Source organism: Gallus gallus, chromosome 7 (genome assembly GCF_016699485.2).
Source record: "Gallus gallus isolate bGalGal1 chromosome 7, bGalGal1.mat.broiler.GRCg7b, whole genome shotgun sequence".
Taxonomy (NCBI): Eukaryota; Metazoa; Chordata; class Aves; order Galliformes; family Phasianidae; genus Gallus; species Gallus gallus.
The window spans coordinates 21,058,395-21,085,751 of NC_052538.1; the positions used below are offsets into that span (position 1 = coordinate 21,058,395).

At 40.4% G+C, this 27,357-nt stretch overlaps 2 protein-coding genes across 9 annotated transcripts in view; one reads left to right on the forward strand and one right to left on the reverse strand.

Moving 5' to 3' along the window:
* RBMS1 (RNA binding motif single stranded interacting protein 1) overlaps positions 1 to 27,357 on the forward strand; it is a 344,109-nt gene that overhangs the window by 12,811 nt on the left and 303,941 nt on the right. The gene's annotated exons all lie outside the window — the stretch shown is intronic.
* The window catches only part of TANK (TRAF family member associated NFKB activator), a 91,990-nt gene continuing 82,428 nt past the window's right edge, over positions 17,796 to 27,357 (reverse strand). For 7 of the 8 annotated variants that reach the window (XM_046943609.1, XM_046943608.1, XM_046943606.1 and 4 more), the window contains 3 exons: positions 25,461 to 25,579; positions 23,378 to 23,961; positions 17,796 to 19,080 (listed from right to left, as the gene is read on the reverse strand). In XM_046943609.1, the coding sequence (XP_046799565.1) occupies positions 18,913 to 19,080; positions 23,378 to 23,961; positions 25,461 to 25,579 (871 nt within the window). In that variant the 3' untranslated portion in view covers positions 17,796 to 18,912. Of the gene's footprint in view, positions 19,081 to 23,341; positions 23,962 to 25,460; positions 25,580 to 27,357 lie in introns of all 8 variants that reach the window. The other variant, XM_046943610.1, reaches the window with a different exon arrangement.

Genomic DNA, 27,357 nt, shown 5'->3' on the forward strand with positions numbered 1-27,357 from the left:
ATGAAAAATTAAAACCCTTTTGCTACTGCCTGAAGTTGATAAGGTTTTCATTTTGGCCACTTGTAGCCATTTTACCCTGCTTTCTCCAAATGGGAGGAGAAAGAGAAATACTGCTGAAAGAATATAGTCATTTTGAGAGAACATGACACTTGTATGATGAGGCCTTGGCTTTAAGAAACAAAACAGATACAAGTCACAAAAGAAAGGCTGTTATCTTCAGAAGAAAAAAACAGTTTCCCTTCAAAACTAAACTTTTCTGATAGTTTCTCCTAGGATGACAACAGCATGTCCTGATTTTCAGTCCTGCTATCATGTTAGTGTGTGTCAACATCAGCATTTCTGAGCTTACTCTTTCATAAGCTATATGCCATTCTCTGTACCACAGTAGAAATTTTAAAGCCTTGTGGAAGAAATCAGACTACATACTAAAAAACAACTAAATTAATTTAAAAATAAATAATCTTAAAAATAGTAAAATGCAAACAATCTTTTTTTTTTTTCCAAAAACTAAATGGATGTTATTGGTGACATAATTAGCACAGAATGCCTGCCTTTATGCCATCTTTTACAAGTTTTTATGTTAAAGGCACACGAGACTCACTGAATAAAATCATATTCTCCATTGTAAGCTCTCTACACTTCCTGGAAATAACATAGCATCATAGTTCCTAGTACATGTCCAGTTAAATATAGTGCAAAAGGCTAATTACGTGCTCTCAAAGGACTTGTGAAATTTGATATGTATATATTTTGAACATTTGAGATTGCTCTCTAGAAGATAATAAATGTAATAAATTCCTATATTTATAAGCACTGTGACCTTTTGGGAACAATAATATTCAGAAGACAAAAATTCAGCAACTAGTTCTGAAAATTACAGTGAAGTTTTAAAGTATAAGATCAGCCTGGTTAAGATAATTAGGTTAGTCTAACCCCAAGATATTTTAATCCACACTTTTATGGACTCCATTTATTACCAGAGATATTACAGAGAGTGACCAAAAGAGATAGATCTTCATTCCTAATACTCTCAGGTTTTTGCCACAAAGTCATTAATATTTTTTTTAAAGGTAAGTTTTAAGTTATTTGTGTGAAAATCATGTTCTGGTTTGATTTAATGGAAGCTGAGATTCTCAGTATAACCCATCATACATTATTGGGTAATAATGTGGGAAATCCTGGGAGTTAGCAAACTACTGGAGTCTTTATAGACTAGAATACAATGAGTAGGTAGATAACTTTGTATTAGTAAGTTTCTAGTGTGGGTTTTATTTGATTTTTATATTTAGATCTTCCACTCTGTTAGTCAACATGATGTACCTATTATAGGGGTGACTTCAGCATTCTATCCATCTGGACTTGCTACTTATTTCTGTGAATCTTTCATTCTGATCATTCTGATCTCTATTTGTGGTCAAGGAAACCACAGAACAGCAGCAAGGAGCCAACATTTTTAAGACCGGCCTAACCTAGAGATAGAATTTTCTGTTCTGGTAGGGCAGAGAATAGCAATTCATTTAGCAACCCATCAGTAATACAAAAAGATGTTTGTGTAAGAAAGATCTGCTCAATGCTTTTCCCAGACCTTAGGAAAAGAGTACTTGACAAGAACTGATGACTGTGAATCCTGCTAATGTTTCTCCTGTTTTTCTACTGGTAGCTTCAAAGTAAATTTTTCTATGAGATCTGGCCCATCCAATCCTTAATCTCAGTTATGGTGTCATAGTTTTTTCTTGGAGCTATTACAATATCATACAAATGAGCATTAGACTAACTACCAAAAATACTTTACCTACAATAGTAGCTACAGCAGCATAATTAGTCATACAAAAGATATAAATTCTTTTATACAAAGCAGAACAAAATAAAATTGGGAATGTCATACGTATATCTGCATGCTATGGCTGATAGAATTGGCAGAGATTAATCAGTCTTTAATTACAGTTAGGAAATTCACTGAAGATTATAAGCAAAACAAACAAACAAAATAAACTAATTAAATAATAAGAAGAAAATTCCCAGATCTGATACACAATTGAATGACTGGAGTGAAGAGGAATGACGTAGCCAAATCCCACCTGCATAAACTTTTACCTTCTGCCTACATACTGCCATGATAATTTTGGTAAATTTATTAAGAGAAATAAGTATTATTACATGAAATTCTGTGGATTGTCTCTTTCATGTTTACTAGGCATATATTGCATATGTTTGTATGCAGTACACAAAGAAAACACTGTTTTGAAGTCATATGTCTTTACACAATTTCAGATTTTATATTCAAATGCAGAAGTAGTGGTAAAAACATTCAGAGTATACAGATACTATGTAGTAAATAGCTTCATAATATAAAGACTGCAGTGCTTAACATACAGCAGAAACCCAAAAGAAGAGTACATTCAGAATTATTTACATGGAAAATTTCTTCCATAAAAGCTATTATTTCAAAAGACTTCTACTGACATTCCAAATAGAGTGATGTATATTTGCACATAGTGAACAAGAAAATGTTTTTTACAATACATTGCATTGAACTTGGAATTGTTTGTTTTTAAAATATTTATTTCAGGGACAGATTAAATCTTACATTGCTTAACTTAGTTAAGCACCGAATGTAGTTAGCTGGTAGGCTCACATGTTGTATGCCAAGTGGCTGAAAACACTTTAGGTGAAATAAGTTACTATTGCTATTACTGTAATTGATTTTTCTTTGGGAAAGGAGTATGGAATGACTTGCCTTATGTTTGTTTTGAAGAAGTTCCTTCAGAATTAGATCTTATTTACAGTAAATCTAAGGCTGTGGTTCCACTGGAGCCGAAGCCAATCTAAATGTTGATTGCTGCAAACCCTACTTTTGGCCATATGTTACCACTGCTTTCCCTTGAGCTTTCTTTGCTGTGCTCTTCTCCAGCATTTGTACTGGCACCTTCATTCATCTGACTTTAAAGTGAATCTATTGCATCTCAATGGCCTGCTGCTAACCCAGGAAAGTATATTTTGTAAGATCAGCTTCCCCACAGGATCAGATTAATACCAATATCAGGGAAGCATGCAACTAGTTTGAGGAAAAAAAAAAAAAAAAAAAAAAAAAAAAAAAAGCAAGATTATCTCTTTAGGTATGGGCTTCCTTTTCTCTCTTGTTTATGTTTTTTTTTTTCTTTTTTGTTTTTTTGGACGAGCCTAACTGTATTGTCAGGCTGCAGCTATTCTGCCGTGAAACAGCTCACCTCTGTGGGAAGGTGGGAGAGAATGGCATCATCCAAACACTACTGCTGATGCAAGGGTGTAGGCTGAAGCACTTGGCAGAAAACACCCTAGCAGCTCTGATTTGGAGCAGTTCAAAGTGTCATGAAACTGCAGCTTTACCTAATGATATTGGATAGTTGGTCAGGTATTGGTAGGAATTATTAGAAAATATTAGCTTTTACTTAAAATACTGTGTTCATATTTAAACAGAAACAGTGCATTAAGCAGTTAAATGACTAGTTCTTGTGTTATTCCTGGATGACATAATGGAACAGTCTGAAATCAGTCTGCTAACATTATTCAGTTATTGTACGGAAATTGTTGTATGTTTATTACAGTTTGTACTTTTAAATATTAAGAGTCAAACCTGATTTCTCTCCCATCCCTGGAAATTCTGTTTCTCAGTTCAGGATTAGACATTCTCTCAAATTCCCTAGAATTCACAAATGATAGGCGAATTGGTCACTCAGCTATGTGTTATAGCAGTAGACCTAAGCAGATTTTAAACATTTAGATCTCTCTGTCATCAAGGCTTCCTTCTCATATAAGAATGTCCTATTATTGCATTAATTATTCTAAGATGGCCAGTTCTTCTAAATTTATACACAAGGATTTAAAAAAATACAATAAATAAAGCATTATTTTCAAAGTATTTACAAAAATATTAATAGTGTCATATTAGATAGACAGTATTGCATCATCTTAATTATCCCGAAGTCTTGTATCTAAATAGTATTAATGAGGTTAATATCCATAAGAGGACAGATTTAGAATCTCATTGCTAAAACAGGTCAAATAATTCATAATGAATTATTCACCTTGGTTTCTTTTCTTTTTTTTTTTTTTTTTTTTTCTTCATGAACTCTCTGTGAACAGATTGTGGTTTTCTCAGAAGAATTAATTATTCAAAGTTATTCACCAAAAAAACCTTAATAATTCTCGGGCTCAGTTTCTTGGTGAGCAATATATTGTGAACATCTGACTGGCCCCAGTATTACAGATCTTGCAAAAGTCTTCCCCTCTCCCCCCCCCTCCATAGAAACTCGCCCTTATAAGTTCAGGTCTCTAAGACAAAACATTTCTAAAACTTTTTTTTCCTATCTTGTCCAGGGAACCGTCCCTCTAAAGGTGACAGAGGCATAAAGCAGTAGTCCTAAAACTAATGCAACATTGTCTCTGCCCTTCAGTTACTACATATTGTGTGCTGTATTATGCTTTTACTTAGGTCCCCATTTCTTATGCTTCAAGAGATGACTCACTGTCAGTTACATATGGATGATGTGGTTTTATGTGTTGAATTACACACACAAAAATTTTGTAGAATTGTTGCTAAAAATGTTTCTGATTAGGTGAATAATATTTAGATCATTTATCTAAATCAAGTGACTTATTTTTAAAACATATTACTATTATCTAATCTGTGTAATATTCACAATAAGATTTTTTTCCTCATATAGCAGTGTTTATCTATAAACACACTGCTTTCTCCAGCTCCCATCATTGAAGTTCTCTAAAATATCTCCATTAGATCCACTACAGTTGTTGGAATAAGCCAAGGAATAGCCAGGCTTATTATGGTTTTGCCAATACTATGTGGAAAAGATGGTTCAGTCCCAGTCAGTATTACTTTTCTGTATGGCTTTTCTTTCTCGAGAAAACTCCAGTTCCAAAGCTGACTCCCTCTCACTGAGGAGGAGCTCTGTCTTCCAAGGTGGCTGTATTCTAGAGAATCTTTCTGCGGCTCTTCCTTTCTTTTCTCTTTTTCCCCTGGACTTTTTCCTTTATCTTTAAATTTCATAAGCACTTTGGTCTGTAGTGTTCAATTCTTGTCCTTCAAATGTAACAAAATAACATCACCTCTTAGCATTGGAAGACTGTATCAGTAAAATGTTTAAATACCATCAGGAAAACAAAAGCAAGGAAACAAAGTCTTTTGCTTCTGTTCCCATTAATCAAATGTCAGCAGCCTGTTGGCTCTGTGACTCTTCTATTAACATCATACTTTACTGACCTGTTTTCCTCTTCAACCTCTGCTGTTCACAGCTTCTCTTTAGTAGCAAGTCAGGAAAATGTACTGATAAAAGTCCATCCAATTATCTTCTGCCCTAATGTACTGGTGTAAAATTTGAAGGATTGCTTTCTACAACACAGAAATTGATAATGAATTGGCAGACAAAGTTCTGAAATTCACTGAGTGATTTGTCATTCTCATCTGTTGTCTCAGGACCATAGAAAAGCGTTCAGTAATGAAATAGCAAATACTCAAAGGATAGAGCTGCTTAGTTAACAGTAAAATCAATTAATTACACTCTGTTGCCTACATCTTCCTATATCCTTTACTTGTTCCTGCTCCCATCCTGTGTCTCAAGTAATCCTTAGATTACATCTATATATTTTACAGAAAGGTCTGTGTAGAGGGCGTTCTCTGTCCCTTTAATGGGACATCCTCAGAATATTTCTGGCTTTTCCCTTAACCTGTACTTTTGGGTTCTGGCCAGACTAGAGACATTGCAAGGTGAGGCTGGCCCAGGAGCACATGTGGGGTTCTTTTTTGTTTTGTTGGGGTTTTGTTTTGCTTTTGTTTTGTTTTGGTTTGTTTTTTTTGTTTGTTTGTTTGTTTGTTTTTTGGTCCACCAACTTCTGGCAAAAAGAGCAAATAATGTTTGGAATCATTTTTTCTGTTCCTTAGTATTAACAGGCCTTTTTGGCTTCTTCTTGTACCCATCAAAGAATAATAATAAGAAGAAGCAATATCTTAATATCAATTTCTGAAATGTGGTTGAAACTTGCCAATAGATCTACTCATGGTTAAGCCACAGGCCACAACCTAACATCTTTTTTTTTCCTTACTGTCTTTGGGAAATAGTGTTAAAGAGATCAAAAAACCACCAAGCACATTTTTTTTTCCTGAATCTGGGAAAACAACTCCTTATGAAAGTCTGAGTAGCACAGTGCTCAGCAAACAAAAAGAATATTTCCACTGCTTGCGGTTATGTATACAGCTCTTTCTGATGAATGGTTCCTAGATAACAGTCAGAGGGAAACCATACCCAAAGCAGTGAGAGACATCATATTCTGAAACCCCAGGTGTTCCACAACTGTCCAAGCAATGCAGTTCCAACGCACTGCACGCTTTGCAGTGTGCTCTTATAATCAAGTGAGCTAAGGATGAAGGCCCAAATGCTGTTTTCCTTAATCTTGAAAATAATCCTGATATTTTTGTTCTGAATTTCCCGGATACCACTGAGCTACATGAAATTGTAAAACTCTGGGTCGTATTTTGTAAAATTGTGCTGGAGATTTTATGTTCAACGTCACTTAAGCCCGTTTCTTAAACTGAGCTGTCTGAGGAGATTTATGTCATCAACAGAGCAGAAGCAAAGGAGTTATGTGAATGCATTAAATTCTTTAATGGGAATAATAATCAGGTCCCATGACATTTTATATTAATGTTGGGATGCTGATGTGAGTAAATAACACAAAATTTTACACCATCCTTGCACTACAGCACCTTTAGAGACCCATTCTATTCTGTATGTTTGTGAAGCACTGGGAAAAAGACCAGAGTGGTTCAACAAAGATGTTGAGGAAGCGTTTGCAGTCCGGAGAAAGGCATCGCAAATAATAACTAAGACAAGGGCGGCTTTCAGCTCCAGCTCAGAGCGTGTGGGATCTGTTCCTGTCTCCACTTTTGTCCAACTTGTGTGCAGTATCGATTCGCTGTGGAACAGAGTAGCGAGGACTTACGTTCTTAGCCTGAAGATCTTTCCTTTGTCTGACTGAGCTGCTGGGTGCCGGCTACAGAGCCGCCGTTGGGCTCGGGGAGGAAGGGCTGTTCGAAAGCCGGAGGGGAGGGGGCAGGCAGGCTCCAGGCCCCGGCGTGCCGAGGAGGCAGAAGGCGGCGGAGCGCCGTGCGGTGCCACTGCCCGCCCCGCGGGGGCTGCTGCGTTCCGCGCCGCTCTGCCCGCGGGCGCCATGGGCGTCGCGCGTGCTCGTCGGTACCTCTCCGAAACGGCGCTCTTTGTAGCTAAAATACGGCTGAAGCACTGCAACGCAAAGGTGTTTCAACTACAAACGCAGTTACTGAGAAATAAAATGGAAATGAATAAATAAACGAGCGCACTTGAGAGGGGAAAAGGACGGCAGAAGCGGCGAGTCCCGCCGCCCGGCGAGCTGCAGCACGGCTGCGCCGAGCCGCTCCGCCAGGCACCTGCCCCGGGAGCAGCGCTCCCCGGCCTGCCACCTCCCGCTGCCAAACCGCCGACGTCTTTCTTCCTGACAATGAGGCCGGGAAGAATTCGCAGATTATCGCAAACATTGGCTAATCACCCCGCGCCTGTCCTATAAGAGGCAGACGGACAGACACCGGAGAAAGCGCTGGGGACAAGCTGGTGTGAAATGCAGTAGCCCTGGAAAGCCTTCCCAGCTCCAGTCTGCTATTACAAGAAAAGGATCATGTGAGGATCCTTTGAAAGGAAATGTTCTAACTAGAGCAAGCAACTGCATTAATTGGGAGGCTTGTATTCATACATGCTGAGCTAAATAAAGCAGGCTGCTTTGCTGCAGCAGGCTGGGGAAAATGTATAAAACTAATCCTTTCAATGACTTTGCCGTTGATTAGAGTATCCGTAACAAACGCACAGTTCTAAGAGTTTCACTTAGCACGAAACTTTTTTTTTTTTTTTTTTTTTTTTTTTTTTTTTTTAAGAAGCAGGAGAAGCATCTTAAAGCTAAACAAATAAACTGGGGGAGGGAGGGGGGGGGCGGAGGGGGAAGGGGAGGTATGGCCACGATTCCCGAGCTCGGAGTGCCGGAGCGACAAGGTATCCCCCTTCTTACAGCATGAAGTTAACTTTCCTGATGGAGAGAAACTCGGCAGGACAACAAGCTTTGATCTTTGTGTGAAGGAGGAAAGTAATAGAGTGACAGTCTCTCCAGAGGGTAATTATTCCTTGGCCGCTCAGACAAGAAGTTTCCTGTCACTGTTAAGGTTAATATTAAGGTAGCTCCGCTATACTTTCCCATATTAAAAAAAAAAAAAAATCCTTCCCAGAATGTTATACTATTAATTGCCAATTTGCATATGTGTGCAGCTGCTGTTTTGGCTCCGATCTTCCATCCGATAAGCTTGCTGGAGGTATCACAGAGCACTTGGCAGCTTTCCTATTTGAAAAGAAAGCCTTCCTAACTACAGAACAGCTGATAGTCTATCAGTGATAGACCCTGATGGCGTGAATTACAATTACACTACTTTTCACACTAAATCTGGGTGATAGCTACTTGGAAAGAAGTTTCATCATTTTTTACCACAAACTGGAAAAAGAATTACATGGTCATGCTGTGCTTTTAAAGGCAGTTTGGTTCACTTTTGTCTATTTAACACCTAATTCCGAGGAGTCCATAGGCATCTGGAGATCTGAACGTCGCGTAATGAATTCACTGTTTAGATGGGAGATTTTTAAAATCTACCTCAAATTACATTTATTAACAAGGCGAGCAGGAAGTGTTAGAGTTGTTAGACGCTTCATTTATTAAATAATTTGTGGGTATTTTCAGTTGTCATATCCAGAGTCATGGGGGTTTACTTATTTTTTAATTAGCAATTCCAAAACAATGCTACTGCAATTTAACAATTCATCACGTAATCTGGGGCTGTTCAGTTCAGCCACTAATGCTAGATAATTCAGATTGTTATTTTGATCTGTTTATAACTCATTTTGTTGTGATAAGAGAACTGCTGCCTTGAAATTAAGTGGCACGATTTTCTATGGACCTTGTTGCGACATGGAAGCTAACTATATCGTCTTTGTCTACCCATTCCTACCATTAAACGCGGTATACCAAGGCAATAGGTATTTTAAAAATGTAAAAAAAAATCTCTTGTTCTCTCATTTCACCATCGGGCTATATTTCGCCTGTTTTCATGTACCACTGCGGAGGAGGGTTGGGGGAAATGCAAGTGTCAAAGGAAATTGAATTGGAAGAGTGAGTCACCCACATTGCTCCCGAGGTCACGGTGCCTAAACTTTTTCCTTTATATGTCAGCAAGTTAATTTAGCGAGGTGTTGCCCTGATACTTAAATGTAGCTGCTGAAATATATTTAAAAGGCACGGAGGAAAGCCTGACTCCTGACGTAGCTAACCTAACAGAAAATAGACGTTGTTTTCCTTTTTTAGTTGCTTGCTTTATTAGATTTCTCACTCTCTCAGATTATCCAAAAACTACCCATTGATTGATCGCCCGTAGAGCTGCATTTGGTGTAAAGAAAAACTTCACAGCTTTATTGGCTCCCAAGAGACAAAACAAACATAACAAGATATTCGTATTAATACAAACAATGCAACAAATGAGAAAAATCATCACATTTAAATAAGGCGGTAGAGTCAGTCCAGTGTACATCCCATCCTCTGATATATCAGACATGGCAGATCAACTCCTCACCAGCGCTCTGAGGCACGAGTCCCCATGGGAGTTACGTTATTGCTCACAGCATCTCAACACAGTGAACACAGTCAACCTAAGAAAATGCCACCGACTAAAACTTTGAGAACCCAGTTTAACGGTATTTCACTGCAGGTTTGCGGCTCTAAACAAGAAGGTTGAGATTAATCTGTTTCTTCAAAAACATTTTGAATGGTTATTTGCGCAGACTTGGACCTGGAAGCTGTTGCTCTTTTTTTTTCTCCCTCTCTCTCTACATACAACTAATCGTAACAACGCATTTATCTGGGGAAGACAAAGCGAGGAGGTTCGAACTTTCTGCTCTTCCTTCTGAAGACAAAGAAAGGAACGTGTTCCTTTAACCTTGGTAAAAGAGTCGAAGGAACAAGTTTTATTTAAAAACAAATAATCTTCCCCTCCCAACACCCCTCCCCCAAACACACACACGCACACCTACACACGACACGAACTTTCTTTAAAAGAAAGCTAATGCTCTCTTAGCTTCATCTCGGCAAAACACCTAACTTGATATATGGTTAGAAGGAAAGGGATCCGATTTGGAGGACAGCGAGTCAAGTCGGGATTACTTCCTATAAACCCTTCATTAAAAGACGCGACCGGGCTATTTATTACATAGTAACATTTTCTCCACCGGCATTTTCTTATAATAGCCATTTTCTTCACCCTATAATGGAAAAGGCACTTAGACCCGGTGGGAAATATGGACCTTCTAAAACGCTGTGAGAGTCTTAGCATCCTCGTAGTCTTGTTCCCCCACGCAAAGAGCGAGGTAATTAATTGCTTTTCTGTCATTCTAGTAATCTCTTCTCTTTGATAACCTGAGTAAAACCAGAATGAAGCTGGATTTGTTGGCCATACAATTCCCTTGAAGTCCATAAAAGGTTTGACACTTCTGAGATTCGCATCACGTTCCAGGTCTTGCATCCATTTTCTACCGTATGATGGGGTCGAAAAAAAGCTGAAACCTTTTATTTTTGTGTTCGTAGCGTGTTTGGGCTCGACGAACATTTCTTGGCAATCCCGGTATTCTCTAGGGACTAAAAAGCAAGGCACACTTAAAAACGCTTGCTGCATTTAAGGCCCATTGATGTTAATGGGCTTGTGAACTTGAATGAGTGACTGCAGACTCCCTGCTAACAACATTCGTGTGGGTCTTTTTTCACACTTGGCCGTCTATACGTGCACACACCCCGCGACAGAGCATTGCCTGAAACTTGGGGTACGCGGGGCATGCAGGGGCAGTCCTCCGTGCGGGTATCGCTCGTGTGGCCTCTTTGCTGCGTAGGGCAATGACGCTTTTGGGAAGGAACAGCATGCACGCGTTTGAATAATAAAACAAGAGTGTAAACTGAACTAACTTCAAACTAATTTGTAAAGCATTCAGCGTTTTGTCCTCTTCTCTTAAGAGGCATTCACAGATTACTACACACGTATCTTCAAGAAGTTGTGGTTGTCATCATGAGCTATAGCACCAAGGTATCCTTACGCAAAGTAGATTTTATAATGATGACTTCTAAAACTTTGTTAAGGGGCAAGATGCTGTCTCATGATTAAATGGTGTCGTATCTTATATTAGTTTCCCTCTCAGATTTGTGTTGCCTGAAATACACGTGCGTTTACATACACAAAATTACATACATATATATAAAGATACGGAGAAATGCATGGAGCAGTATGCCGAAGGAGATTTCAGAAACGATACGGAAGAATGGGAGGAAGCTTTAGAGGTGGAACAAAACCTGCTGTTCCTATTCCCCGTGCAGAGGAAAGGCTAGATAGACCTGGCAGACTGATGCTGGAAGAGGTTTATCATGCTTGGAATACTTAGGGGCACTAAACTCCCCGAATAAGAAAATCAGATGAATCCATTTTAATTAGGGATCTTCCTGTCGCTACTGTCTTGTATCACTTGAGGCAACTGGGAATCTAAAAGTAACAAGCTTATTTGATCTGTATCAACTGCAGTTAAATGGACACATGGATGAGAACTCTATTAAAAAATCAGTGTATGCGATTTTGGCTGCTGAGCCTCCGTGGGCTTTCACATCTCGGATGGCATGGAGCCCGAGGTTTCTCTCCAGTGCTCCCATTGAGCTTGGACGTGGCTTTTTTACGCCCCCACCCTTATGTCCAGAGTTACGTACACGTTTCCACATATTAAAAATGTAGTCTACGCTGCTCGGATTGACAACACGAGCAGAGCGTCTGCAGACGTGCCCGCCACCGGGTCTATCTGTGCGCTCTGGGACGTATCTCTGCAGTCAGCCGGTTCCGTTGGGCCGGTTCCGTGCCGGGAGATAACCTGCACGGACCACAACGGTAGATTTTTCCTACCCTCTTCATATTCTGTTCCTCCTCCGACAACTTCCGTAACCCCTATCACCCAAGAAAACCCTCCAACACTCGGCTGTTGACAAACTGGTGGGTCGGGCGGCCTTTCGCTTGGTTGCCACCTCTGGAAAAAGCGCTAATGGACTTTTGTAGATAGGGTTCTCCCCCGATCGCAGACTCAGTTTCTGCTTTGCAAGCGCGGTCTTGTCACGCTTCACACAACGTCCGTACCTCCGCTCTCCAGCACGCACACTGACCCTACGGAGAGTCGGCGTGGGTTTCGCAGAGCACCTGTTGCACGCAGATGCAGTGACGGCCTCACGGTCCGCGATCCCAACGGCTCCTTTCATTCCGTTACCCCGTGTACGTGAGGAACCCCTGCACGGGAGCCCCGCGATGGCGAGAAGGGCAGCTAATCAATACAAAAATAAATAGAACGTTATTTGTCACTCCTTTTTGACGATCAATTACGAAGAAGAAGCTTTCCGTGGAGCACATCGGTAATGTCAGGAGGGGTGGCAGCGCAGCTGCCCGGGCTGCCGTGCTTCATCCATCATTACCTAGCAAATGAGCCGACTGGCTGGTGGGCAGGTACTGAAACCCTGGCAGGCAAGCAGGAGAAGAGATTATTTTTGCATATCTTCTGCGAATCTCCAGGGAATTCAGTGGCGTTCCTAATCTCAAATGCTAGTAATTAAGAGGATGGCATCTTTGGGCTGGAGAATTCAGAAGAAAATCATTTTCACGGCACCTAAAGGGCTTGATGTCGCGCTTAATGACAGATGGGAAACCTTTATGAAGGCTTCGTAACCCCTTGCCCTGAGAGACTATACTTTTTGACACTGCCGGCTTGAGAGGATATAGATGTTTTTACTCGGGTGATAGTGTGGTGATTTTTTAAAGCAGTGAGTCATTTATTAAAGTATTTTAATGAACAGTGCGAGCGGCGAACACCTGACAAAGCTTCTTGTCGCTGCTGAGAGCAAAAACATAAGTATTAACAGCAGAGTGCTTTTGCCTATGGAGACTTCTGTATTGTACAGAAGTAAGATGTAGGGAGGGAAAAAAAAGCACCTGACCTAGTAAGATTTCATGTTTCATCTTTTTAGATGATGGCCTCAGGAGTGCCACGCCGCTTTTCTTCTATTAATCCTTGTATTGACTGAAGGGTCTCTGTATCCGAATACAGTCGTATTTAAAAAACGATAGAAAAAGAGAAAAACAAGACTCATTCACATTCCGAGTCTGCTTTCTGTCTCACACGTATTACATTTCACCAAACAGATAGAAACAATAGAGCTTATTAAGAAAAACTTGTTTTGAATGGCAAATTAAGCATAATGAAAATACACACGTTTTTACAAGTAGTTATTTTTTTCACCGATTGAATATTTCAGACCTTTTGAAAATACATACTTGTCTCTGCAAAATGTTTTTCTTTAAGCTCATTTTCACCGTGTCACCCTGCTATATATATCGATTTGTATTTTCTATTTCGGTCAGCTCACAAACCTTACGAAGCCCGACACGCTGCCCGCGGGCCGGCGTTACCCAGCAGGGTGCCCCCTGCGAGCAGTGCCAGCGCTGCCTTCCAGCCGGAGCGGGCGGCGCGCGGCGCTCCGCAATGGGGCTTCTGAGGCACGAAAGAAGTCATCGTTTTATTTGGAAAAGGCTTCGACGCGAATACCTTTGATCCTCAACGTAAATAATCGCAACGGACACAACTGTTCGTCACCACTTTGGAAAACCGTGTGATATCAATAAACGAACCAAGAATCTTTTCAGGAAAAGTAAACGTGACCCACTGAAAGGTCCTTCTGTCACCCTTACATACAAAGTATGAAAGAAAAGTCTTTATAAAACACAGGAAAAAACAGAAGCACGTTTTTAATCTCCATCTCCCGTGACTCTGAACTGAGAAGGGCAGGGGAAGAAATCTGCTTTAAGAGAAGGGAGCAGAAGTTATCTTAAATGTTGTTTTGTAGTGTAAATCCATTAAATCGCTATTCTCGGTTCACACCAACTCCTGTATCGGGCGTTACAAAGTCTCTTAGACGTAAAGCACTTCAGTGCTGAGTATTAAGGTGGAGCGGATTTTTCTACTCCGTAGGTATCACAGCGATCTGGGAGTTTATTTTTACAGCCTGAGATGTCAGAATGGCACGGAGGCATGAAAATCTCACCATCTGTATGCTCACGGACAATTCATCAAGAACGCTCAACGACAGACTTGGAATAACAAAATTTGAACGTTCTTACTACCGCCTAGCCGCACGCTCAGACCTCGTTTAAATAGCACCTCACCTGCCTTACCGTGCCGCTTACCTCAGGCCCAAACCTCCCCGGCCACTGTTTGCCTACCCGCACGAATCCTGCCATAAAACAGGCACGTGCCGTTTGAAATAACACTTGTTAAATGTAACGGGAGGTTACACAGAGACGCATATAATGTAATTTCGCCGAGTGCTGTCGTGCAGCCCACGGAAGGTTCGGGAGCGGAGCGGTGGCTTCACCTGGAGCTTAGCTGGTGCGCCGGGCAGTGTCCTTCTGGCTGCGTGTTCCCCATCGCTGCCAGGAGACAAGGACTTGTTTTAGTTGGAACTCTTAAAGCAGACACTACATAGTTTAGATTAACTCCTTTCAGTAGTACGGCGTCAATGTGTTATTCCCTTAACATAAAACATACAGATTATGTAAATCTGTAATAAATACTATTTTGAAGTGTATAGTAATCAGAAATCTTTCAGGGCAGGATGGAATGGAAACTGAGAAATATTGGAGAGTAAACATTCCAACGCTCATTCCTCTGCTTCTTCCTGGCAGAGCGGAGCGCGGCGCTGGCTGCCGCCGGGCTGTCAGTGCTCCGGCTCCGGGCTTCGCCCCGCGGTCCCCGGGCAGAGGGGGCTTTGCGAGAGCCGGGACCGACGCGATCCCGCGCGGGGCGCCCCCCGCTCCGCTGCCCCCGTCGCACCGCCCGTGAGAGGGAGCCTGCCCGCTCGGAGAGGAGGGCAGCTCTTTTTGCACCTCCTCATCATAGGGTGCGAACTAGGTGTGTGCGGTGGTTCAGGCTTGCAAGGCCAAGCAATCCGAGAGGCGAAAAGTGCGCCTTGCTTACGACCTGTTTAGCATTCCAGACTCTAGTCCCTGTGCAGAGCCGAGAGGACAACGGAGCCCTGGAACCCAGCAGTAATTGGCACAGCTCTGCGTTTCCCTCTCTTTTGCGGGCCTCGCCTGGATACGGCGGCGGATCGGCTCCGGCCGGGCAGCCTCGCCCGGAGCTGCCTCTGCGCTGCGGCTGTGGCTGTACTCTGGGGAGGGGGGTACTGGGAGCGGGGCGCCGGCCCGAGGAACCTTTGGGGCTGGCGGGCCCGGCAATTCCGCGCACCACGGGCGAGCTCCGCGAGCTACCACCGGTAGCCGTGAGCCTGCTGGCCCCCCCGGTGCCGCCCGCCGCGCCGTTCGCTCTCCCCGAGGGTCCCTCTGGATTCCCACCTCGGCCAGCTGCGGGCTGCACGTTGCGGAGGGGCCTGGGAGTGTTGGGCTTGCCATGCGGCCGGCGGGAAGGAGGGATCGCGGCAGGCAGGCGGAGGGAAGGAGGGAGGGAAGGAAGGAAGGAGGCCGGGCTGATTAGCATGCAACAGCGCTCGCAAGCCCGGCTCCATTGTTTTAACACCTCCCCTCTCCTCCGCGCCAATCTGTCACCGTTCAGCAGGCGAACGCTGCTGCCTCGAATGCTGCTCTTCTCAAATGAGACGGATAATTAGCTGCCCCGCACGAATGGCGCACTCTTCTCACCCCTGATTGCTATCACCTTCTTGCTCCTGGCAGTTTTGACACCTCGTAATCAGCCTGCTGCTTTTTCTCTTTTCTTTCCCTATTTCTGTTTTTTTTTTCCTCCCCCTTCCTTCAGTGCCTTTTTTTTTTTCCCTTTTTCTTTTTCTTTTTTTTCTTTTTAAATGCAATCCCAGTTGCCATTTGGATTGAGACTCCTCTGTCGAGTTAACCTTGTATGATTGCGGGGGAAAGGGGACTGTAAGGAAGGGAGGAAAAGAAATCGCCTCCTCTGAGTCTCATCTGCTGGGTGGGGGCAGGAGCGGCGTGATCTTCCTGTGCTTTTGTTCGTCGGGGAATAGCCCCTTCCGAGCATCTCCCGAACTAACACTAGCCCGGATGGGAAGAAGAGTCTGAGTCTCCACTCAGTTAATGGAGTCCTCAGTTCTCAGTTAATGAAGAAAAGGCTGTATATCTCTTTCTAGTTAAATTTAGCAAAACGAGGAGGAGATTTTAAAAGTAAGTTCGCACGGCCTGGAAGCTCTCTCTTCCTGCCGGGTAGGTACAAAAGGCATTCAACTTCTCCCGAGGCTCCGAGAGTGAATTAACCGCGTTCCATGGGAGGCGGGAGAGGGCTCTGATTGGAGTGCGAAGCAGCAGAGGGAACTTCTTCCCTTCTGATTCCAGAGAAATAAGAGATCTCAATTAATGCTCTGGTGATTTCTGTGAGGTTTTAAAAAACAGAGGACTCGTGGAATCTGTCATAGGAGCGTTTTCCTTTCCTCTAACAAGCAATGACAGTCTAATTACTGGAGCTACGAGCAGCTGTCGAGTTCGCGGGAGAGACAGAGGAGCTACATGTGTTGTGCCCAGCCGCCAGCACGGAGCCCTCGCACCAGGCTGAGGCAGCCCCTCGGAAACCTCCCCGATAGGAAGCACTTTGCTTCCCTGCCTTCAAGTCAGAGCCAGAGTTCTGTGACTCCTGGCTGGGAATGGGGGCTCCTATGTCATGCACAGTCACCGCGGGGCAGCTCGGCGAGTGAGCCCACCTGGCAGCCCCACATTACCCTGGGGTGCTGCAGGCCCCGAAGCAGCCGGGAGCAGCCTTGGCCGGCAGGCTTGCTGCTCTCTTTCCTCCCCAGTTCTACTTTCTTCCTTCAGATTTATTATTATTATTATTTTTAATGAATTCACATTTCCCACTTGGTTTCAACCTCCTCTCCCTGAGATGAGCTAGTGTGGAAGGGGAAGAGAAGGGGAGGAATGCTGAACCTCCTCTGGTGAGTGTAATAAAGCAGATGTCCCTGCTGGCAACAGCAGCCTCCTCCAGGAAAGCTGTATGAGTGGGGCCCACTCAGGGACAGCATTCACCTCCCACCTCAAGTCCCTCGCAACTTCTTGGCATGAGTTTTGCTATTCCTCAAACTCAGATCGAGCCTATCTGGACCCCCTTGGGCAGGCAGTTTTAGATACCCAGGATGAAACAGGTTCCTCAGATGCCACCCCCGGCAGGTATGGGAGAGGGATGGACTGTGCTGGGTGAGTAGGTTTCAGCCAACTGTGTCCCTCAGCTCGGCCCAGCAGGGCCTCGGGCTGCTGCTGGGTTCCCACCTCTGCTGATAGTGGTGCTCACGGGGAAAATGCATTCATGCATGGAGTGGTGTGTGCCAGGGGACAGATGACTTTATTTTCATTAAAGGTGAATCACAGTTGATGCAGGCTTAATAATGTGAGCTCCTGAGCTAGGATTTCATGGTAGAGAGGACAAGCTGGTTTTGTGTTGGTTAGGCTGGAGACATGCAAATCCCCACCTTCCCTCTCAGTGCTGGAAGCTCTGCCCCCCAGCAGCCTCCTGGTTGTACCGCGAGGTATGTCACAGTCACACAGGCAGTCTGGTGCTGAGTGGACCCTCAGTACTGCTACCAGTGGGGGCTGAGAGCTACTAACAGGAACAAAGTCTTTTCCAGGTCACAAAGCAGACATGCACCGTGCACTGCTGTTTATTACAGTACACACTGTCGACAGACAGTCACAAACATGAGATATTTAAAATAGAGCAAATAACTGCAGAGAAATCCATTCTAAAAGTTACGCAGGTGTATTTTTTTTCCTTACAGAAACAGATCACCTGCAATCAAACCTTTAAAAAGTGTTGTACTTTGCTGCTATAAAAATATTAATGCTAATTTTATCAAAAACCAGGGCTAAAAACCACACTCAGTTCAAATGCCAAAAGCTGTAAGTCACCCATTATCATTAACATAAATTGTTTAGTAAAAAACCCATGACTTTTAAATTTGAACCCAATGAATCTATAAAATGTGCAAACTTTATCAAAATGCAATGTTTTGATTAAACACATTTAAATTCCATTGTGAAAACTATTCTGCATATTCAGGTTAGAACTGAAGTCACTGAGATTTCTGTGATTAGGTCTTCACCTTGCCTGTCTAAGTCATAACAGACTTGAACAATCCTTCATAGCAGATCAGAAGGAAAGGTAAGCCTTTCCATCTTTGGTATTCTTACCTTCAAGGACACTTCAGGCTTTTCTTACTCCATCCTTCATATTAATATTTTCCATGAAAGTAGTTTAACTAATGATTAATGCTGGAAAGGTATATTAGCACAATTGTTATTTTTTATAACAAATTTTATAATAGAAACTAAAAATGAGAGCCTACCTCTCCTTCCCGTTCCCTTCAATTAGCGAATCATATCACTGGATATTGAGAAGAAATCCTAGCAGTACACCAATTTCTCTCCCAGATTAAATACTTAATCCTGCAAATCTGTCCTGACAAATATAATCATGACTTCGAGCCTATCCAGGCAAAGATTAACTGGGGAAAAAAAGAAGCTTTTAAACACAATCCCAATGGCAATATTGAAGCATGACAAGCAGTAATGCGAATTACAGTACAGACTTACAGTTGCATTTTACCTCGTCAAACAACAATGAAAAAAATGTGCTTATCTGACAATTTCAGTTAGTTCTTGTTACAAGAAGTCTTAATTCTTAAATTCTTAGCAAATCTATTAATAATAATAATAAAAAACCAAATGTATGCAAAAACAGTGACCCACTGAATTCTCATATGTTAAGACTGTACTTTAAAGTGGGAATTCAGATGCCGAAGAAAATCTTCCTTAGATGTTAGAGATGGTGGGAAAACTTCTCGACAGAATTCACATACTCCATGCTGATTCAGTTCAGAGTCTGTATAAGTTTGTGCCAGCAAATCATTGTCCCGAGGCTGCCAAATGAGCTAAAAGGAACAGAAAATGATTACTGCTGTGGTTTATGATGTGAATTACATTATGCTGTGGTTTACATTTATATGAAAAATATACCTGCCTCTTTAAACTAGGTTTACTTAACATATGCCTGGCAGAGCATTAACTAGAGAAAATTCTCACTTAAGAAGGACAAGATCTTTTTTTTTTAACTCCCATAAACATACTACCTTTGCAAATACTTGATGTTTTAACATCTATTAATGATAAATGATGCAGAGAGCAGAATTCTGTAATATCAGTATGATATAAACTCTTTTCTTTAACATTGTATTTCTATTTTTTTACTGTAGAAGCCTTAATATCCATCTTTAGTGTAATTTTTTTAACCTTAAAATAAATATTTATTGTACAAAGGTAATATGAAATATTTCTGTTCTTATTGGCACACATCTAATTTTCATTTTGCTCGCAAAACAACTACAGCAATGTCATATGGTCTAAGTTACTTAATTGCTCTGACTGCCTTTTAGTGTAAACATGTCTCAGGTAGTCTCAGTTTTGGGATTCTTTCTGCCATGACAGCAATGAACTCAATAGGGCCATCCATACAGTCAGGCAAGTCTGCAAACTATGCTAAATTTGGTTCAGCAGCTGTTGCTGCTCTTGCTACCTGATCGAGCTAGTTGAAAGTCAGCAAGTCTGTTTGCAGACCATGGGAACATGAGCCTGAGTGTACGTCAGTTATATGGCTTGATAATACCCAGGATTCAGAAATCCAATCAGTTTTCAAAGCAAAGTTAAAAATTAAGTTTCACTACTTCAGCATTAGCAACAAACCCAAGAGAAAATACACAGTTATGTTACATGGCCAGGACAATTAGGTTTTGAGTAAACTGAAAATCAAATGCATTCTGCTATGACTGCAAAGCAGACAGAACGACAGCAAGTTGGTAGCAGTTCTATGCGGGGCTGGAACCTAGAAAAGGAGAGTGCCCTCCACTCTTTTGGCTCATCTTTCTTCTCTATTGCTTAAATCACATGTGGAAAAGCGAGCAAGAATACTTTAGAAACTAGTTTCTTTTGAAATTCTGAAGTTCTAGCTATCCATTCTAATCCAAGAGTTTTAATTTTCACAAATTTATCATGTCAGATACTTAGAATCTGTTGTATCCCCCCCCTGCCATGGTAGTTCACTGTACAATGAACGTGGCTTTCACAGTGGTTAATCCCTGTATTTAAACCAGCTGCAACTTCCTGGAGTCAATTCCTTGTGCTCTCCATATTTAAACACCGTTTAGCTTATCAGACAGCGGCAGCAGATTTACCATCTTTCATTATGGTCAGCAATCCATATAATTAAATTGGCTAATTAGTAATTAAGTGCAATCACACCACTTCTTTTCAGCTAAAAGAGCCTACTTACTGTACATCGCTGGTGTAAATTGCATATTAAATTTTTTTAGACATAGACACACTCAAACATCCCTCCAGGAATGTGTTTAGAATTACTTGTTTTTAATACCAAATTATGTAAATTGCCATAAAAAATAGATTTATTATTGTAAAAATCCCACTAAGGACACAATAAGATTTCCAGTCTTGGAACCACGACATAGAAAGAAAGATACTCATCCAGCAAATTGCTGAAGCAAGTACTTAACTTCAATTTCTTTCTCTGAGTGTTCAGCATGTGCTTAAAATGCTTTTCAGAATAGAGATTAATTTAAGCAGATGTTTCATTTCTAAAACAAGATCTAGATTAAGATCAACAGACTACTGACTTGATTTAAAATCATGAACATTCTTATAAATGTTTTTATCTGAAACAACCCCCGCAAATTGTGAATACTGGTAAACATAATGCATCTCCATGCAAGTCTCAATTAACAGTAGTCTGTAAAATCCTAGGTCCACTAATATCCATGCTTATTTTAATCTGCTGCTCTTTTCAGTCACTTTTTTTTTTTTTTTTAAGTTACATCCGAAGAAAACAGTACTGAGTTTTCACATTTAGTATCCACAAAGAAGGAAAGAGCTAAATTTATTACAGCAACTGAGAGCAGTTCCAAGAACTTACTGTTGCCAAATCTACTGCATTTATGGGGTTTTCCATTTTATAAGTTAACATATGTAGTAAATACTTGAAAGTTTTATCTACACCACAAAAAAAACAGTCAGGTATCTCATTCCTCCCTAGTGGAGGTACTGAACTATTCACAAAAATGTCGTAAAAATCCTAGGAATGAGTGCTATTCACTGTTGTTGTTTTCTTTCTTTCTTTTTTTAATTTAATACAATAAAAAAGATATGTATGCAGGTAACATAAAAAAAAAAAAAAAAAAACAACCCAAAATAATGTTTTAATCTACAGATATATTATCTGTAAATCCAATTCACTAGGAATTGGAACCGAGTCCCACTCACTAGGAAAAGTACTTTAAAAACTTTCTTGTAGGCAGCTAATTAAAGGTGATGGATGTTGAGAGAGAGAGAGATGTATATTTAATAAACTCTAAAGTAATATTGGCTTAGTTCAAACAAATTTCTGTATAAGATGCATTCTGACCTATATCCTGTATGTTCTATAGTGCTATGTAGGTATGACTTATTAACACTGAAATAGTTTCTCATTGCATTTTCCCTCCCAGAAGTTAAAAAATATTACATTTTCTCCACAAAGTAAATAATTTACATTTTAAGTGTCGGTCCCAAATTAATTTCTCTATTGCAGAAATACCAACGATCAAACCAAAGCCTTACTGCTATTCAACCACAATTTTTCTCCACTTTTTTAAGCTGCATACTCCCCCATCAATTTATAATCACATACCAGCTATTTCCCTGGCTGTAATATACAATGCAGGGTGCCATCTATTGAAAAATGAATACACAGACTAACTAGTAAAAGAACAGGCTGGAGAGAAAATACAGATAAAGAGAAGAGTAACAAGGAATGGTGCGAATGCTTCACAGCTCCGCAGGAATTCTACCAGTAACAAAATAAGTGAATTAATTTCATAGAAATTTGTTTAACTCAGGCAGAACTTTAACAGAAGTCCCAGTGAAAAATAAAGCACAATAAAAAACTAAAATTAGTAAGTTAGTATAATTGAGACCTCACACGTTACAGACAGGTATTTAAAACACACTTTTAAAAATCAAGTATATAGTTTAATTTAATGGAAACAGTAAGCTTTCTGTAATTTAAACTTTCATTCAAAACTGGTTTGCAATGGAAAACTGAACTCAGTCTGGGTAAGTTTTAGCAGAAGAAATCATCATAGCTAGGATGTCCTACAGGTGCTTTCCAAACTCTAGTTTTGCACGTCATGCAGTGATAAAATTGAGAGGTAAAGCTCTTTTGCTGCATGTCATTAGGAAAGAACACAAAATCGTATCAAAGTAAATAGTGAAAATATTTGAAATCCACCCTCTCAAAATTCCTAAACATCACTATTTGTGTAGTTTTGAGAAGCTCTCCTTTCACAAGGTGTGAGAAAAGCTACTGAAATACAATAAATAAATAAATCAACTGGAGTCTATAAAGCTCTGCAACAATTATGTGCGCAATTTCAGTTGAGGCAGAATGCCACACAAAGGAAGCAAAATATTCAGAGACACAATTGACAGAAGCTGTGAAAACATTATTCTGCTTTACAGCTATTGGGCCTTGCTTTCAGGAACTTCTCTGGACTTCGAATAGTTAGGACTTAAACTCAAGCCCAAAATACCTATGTAAACGTGAATTATTTTAGTGTACTTCCATACATTTGTCAAAAGAAATAATTATACTTTCCTGCTTGACTGCTTAAACTATGGCAAACATATTTGAAGTTGTGGACAGTAGGAATAGAGTTCTGTTTACAACTCAGATCCAGATAAAAAGTAGATCATTTTTTTTCCAGAGTGTACATTTACGTTAAGTTTTTTAATTAATTCATTTGTCATATTCTCTGATGTGCACCTGAAACAATTAGAACAGTTACATGCCCTATTCATCTGAGATAAAGGGTAGAAAGAAAGAAAGTGATCTAGGTGACCATTTAGGATTAATGAAAGCTCTGAAACAAATATAGAAGCAGTTAGTATCTACACAAACTGAAATTTGGGAGTGTATCTATTTAAAGTCTTGTCCTATTTCCCTGGAAAAGCACCTTGTACACTTATTTCAGCATCAGTGAGAAGAACTGACAAAACTTATTGTCTTAAACAGAAGACTGGTGAGATATCTCAGGGAATATGTTAATCCAGTCTCAAAGACCTTAGCAATACGGTTGATCACATCATTACCTTTTTTCAAAGTCTACAGCATTTAGAGAAAGATACCTGATGAGGACCTCTGACGGTTGTTCCAGCAGCTTCTAAAGACGGAAAAATCACTTCAGGTGCACCTTGGCTTGCGTGCTTAGATATAAACGTGAAAGCAGTGTCTGCCGTTTTCAAGCATGTTTTGTCACGGATATTTTCTATGGGCATGTTTGCATGATTTGGAGGGTTTGTTTTGTCAACAGTAGTTAAGCTTTGTAAAGCTGAGGTCACGAGATCAACTCCATGAGCTTCAAATGAGTTAGGTTCCAATTTACTGAGGTTAACAGCACGGTCTCTGTGCTCCCGGTTAAAATGATGATCTTGAAGCATGTTTTCAGCTATACCAGAGCAAGGAACTGTTACTTTTTCCTGAGTGCTCTGCAAGAAAGCAGAGTCATTGTCTGTAGGTGGAAACTTGACATTAAATTTAGAAAGTGATTCTACAGAGTTGTTGTCCTCATCTTGGCCCACTCCTCTTGGTGTGATAGATGTGATGCATGATGCACCTCTATTTATATCCTGTATAACCCGAGGCTTAAAAAGCTCTTCTGCTTGTTCATCAGTTTTATCAGTACACTGTATTGGCATGGAAAACTGTATTTCTGTGAAGAAAGAATGAGGATAACATTAAGGAAAACATCATTATTAAAGGTGTGAGATTTTTCCCCCCACAAGATTTTTGATTTTCCATCTTGCCTTTTTAACCTTTGCTCCATCTCTTTCAAATCGGTTCAAGGTGTATTTCTCTTTCATAAATATTCACTCTGACTCCAAAAATATCAGAACAGAAATAAAAGAAAATAATTCTGTTTTAATAATAATATTTTTCTTTGATTTATGGATACAAACACTTCCATTTAATTGAAACTTACGATGTCCCATACGCTTAACATATACCTGCATGTTCTGACAGAAATGAAAGTTGGATCCAAAAATATTTCATGCAGTGCTGAGAACATTCTAGGCCCCATGAACAAGGTTTGAGAACGTATTCAGGTAACAAACTCCCAGCAAATTCCAAATTAGGAAAATATTTAAACTGAGCAGCTATTCAGAAGAGGGATTATATTTTCCTGTGCTTCAAGAATCTCCTGTTCATTTTTTGGCATTTTGTACATTCATTGTACAAAGATCTTCTGATAGCAGTCAGAAATCATAGCAAATGTGAGCCACAGAAGTAACAGAAGTCACACAGATTAAATCTATATGACGTAGAACTTTTAGCACACTTGACTTAGGCATATTTTTAAATAAAATAAATGAATTCTGGAATAAACTGCCAAGCACTAACTCCCCAAACAATCAAGTTTAGTAGTGTACACTCAGAATGTAACAATACAGTTTCGAGTTGGCCCTTTGAAGCTACAGGCTTCAAGGACAAACTTAAATTAGAAGCAAGTGCTGGAATCTATGTGTTTTGCTTCAACGATGTAAACTTGGGAAGTGTTTTTTGAAATAACTTAAGAATCTGACCTTACTAACAAGGAAAGCTAGTAAGAATACCCATAATAGCCTTCATTACGTTAAATATAAGCATTAGCAGAACTGGATGTCCACGATGTCTTCCATCAGCTGCATAAATCAAGTCTATCTTTTGTTTTCAGGAAAGTGTTGGGTTAAGCTCTTGTCCCATATAACTAAACAGTATGTAAAAGTCCGCACAAGGAAGTCTAGAAAATCAGTACTCTGACTCTCCTCGGTTCAGAAGTTTTCCTCTAACAAAGATGAGGCTACAGACATTTGTAACAGACATCTTTTGAACTGACAGCTAAATTAAAAGCAACCAAGTTCTGTATTTCACACAGTACGATAGGATATCACATGTAGTAAGTGCCTCTCACTCCAAGGGACAAAACAATTATATGAGTTACTGATGTGACGACTGTCTTTATAGCATGTGATTTGGAGCATTCGTCATAGAATGCCAAAACTGGTGGTGCGTTTTCTTGGTGAAATACTGAGCACCATGTGAACAGACTTGAAAAAGGCAGATGGTAAACAGTGGAAGTACTTCTATGTATGTGTAATTTACAGTATTTTCAAATATAAAGCAAAGCTTTCAAACAGTTGAATCACAGTAAGAGCTTAAGTATGATATTACCAGTTTCAGGTTCTGGCTTTATTTTAAATTTACTCAGTTGGTCTGTTTGTTCTCTGGCTAGCATACATATTCGATGACACTCTTCTTTCATCTCCTGAAAAATAGTCTCCAGATTCTCCCTAGAAGATTGAAATTGTAAATTAGACCCTCAATCAATTCAGCTTGTTGTGACCTTTATTGTAGTCACCCCCACAAACCAGAGAAAAACAATAGTGTAAGCTACTTTTCTTGGATACCTTGTTCTTCAACATATGTACATACATTTCTGTTCTCAGAAAAAAAGCAAGCAGAAAAGGGAAAAACAATATAGTCAAGGAGCTGGTTAGTCATAATATAGACACACATTCAAGCCTAGGGCCTGACTCTGAGAGGACCCAGAGGCAATCCAGTCTTTACACTTTCTTTCCAGTTTCCTCAGGTATCAGTGGAACAGCTTGTGCAAGACACTGCTTATATTCCATTCTAGGCAAAATAGGGTGCTGCTGCTGTGAACATTAATTGTTTTTTTTTTTTTTTTTTGTGGGCTTCAGACTTCTCAGGAGAAGGAACACACAAGTGTTCGTTACTGCTCCTTCCTTCTCTGTCTACCTCACATCTTGAAGGTATGCTAGTAAACTCATTCCTCTGCCTTATGACTCAACTTTCTTTTTTTTCTCTTCTTTTCTTTTTTTTTTTTTTTCCCTAAGGCACCAGACATTATATTATAGAAAAAATTCCATTGTGAAATTTTGATAAATTTGCTGCATACTTTATATTTCTAAGCATAATATCACAGATATTGTAAAATTGGCTTTAAATATGAAAAAGTTAAGCTTGTGACAATCTGAATTTTGCATCTTTGTCTCAAAAAAAGCTCAGAGGGGTTGTTTTTCTTTACCTCGATACATTGTTTTCCTTTCTATTGCTTATTCATACAGCAATCAGGAGCATCATGAGTTGTGATCTTACTCCCCCTATACTTCTCTTTTTGAAGACAGATGTCTACGTGGACGTCATTTCAAAAAGAAACACCTACAGAAGAAGTTAAAGTTCTGACCATTTTTTCAGGTGTTTCAATAAATAAGAAATGGGAAAATTCTCATAACACATTTTTAATTGGAGCATTAAAATATACATATGATTAGATGAAACAATTTTCATTTGCTAGACATTGATGATAACATAATCTTTCTACAGAGAAAATGTAAAATAAGAATCACAGAATCTTCTGAGTTTGAAGAGACCTTTAAAAGTCATCTAGTCCAACTCTCCTGCAATGAGCAGAGACACCTACAGCTCCATCAGGTGCTCAGAGCATGGTCCTGCCTGGCCTTGAGTCTCTCCAAGGATGGGGCATCCACCTCTGGGCAACTTGTGCCAGTGCCTAACCACCCTTATCATAAAAAACTTCTTCCTTATATTCAGTTGGAATCTCCCCACTTTTACTTTAAAGTAATTTCCTCTTGCCCTATCACAACAATAAAGAGTCCCTTGTCCTCCTTCCTATAGCCCCCTCCTTAGAAAGGCTGCTCTCAGGTCTCCCTGGAACTTTCTCTTCTCCAGGCTGAACAGCCTCAGCTCTCTTAGCCTGTCCTCATCGGGAAGTTGTTCCATCCCTTGGATCATTTTTGTGGCCCTCTGCACTTTAACAGGTCTACATCTTCCCTGTGCTGAGGACTCCACATCTGGACATGTGCTTCAAGTGAGATCTCACCAGTGCAGAGTAAGGGAGTTATCTGAGAGGGAGACAGGCAGAAGTTTTTATTCTTTAGATATACATAAATAAAGACAATAAAGTCTTCATCATAGTCTTATCTCCCTTTTCTTATTACACTGTAGTAATGATTCAGTCTAAAGATCCATCTGGTTCACCTAGTCTGTGTCAGAGCATGGCCAAAATCATATGCCTAGGCAAAAG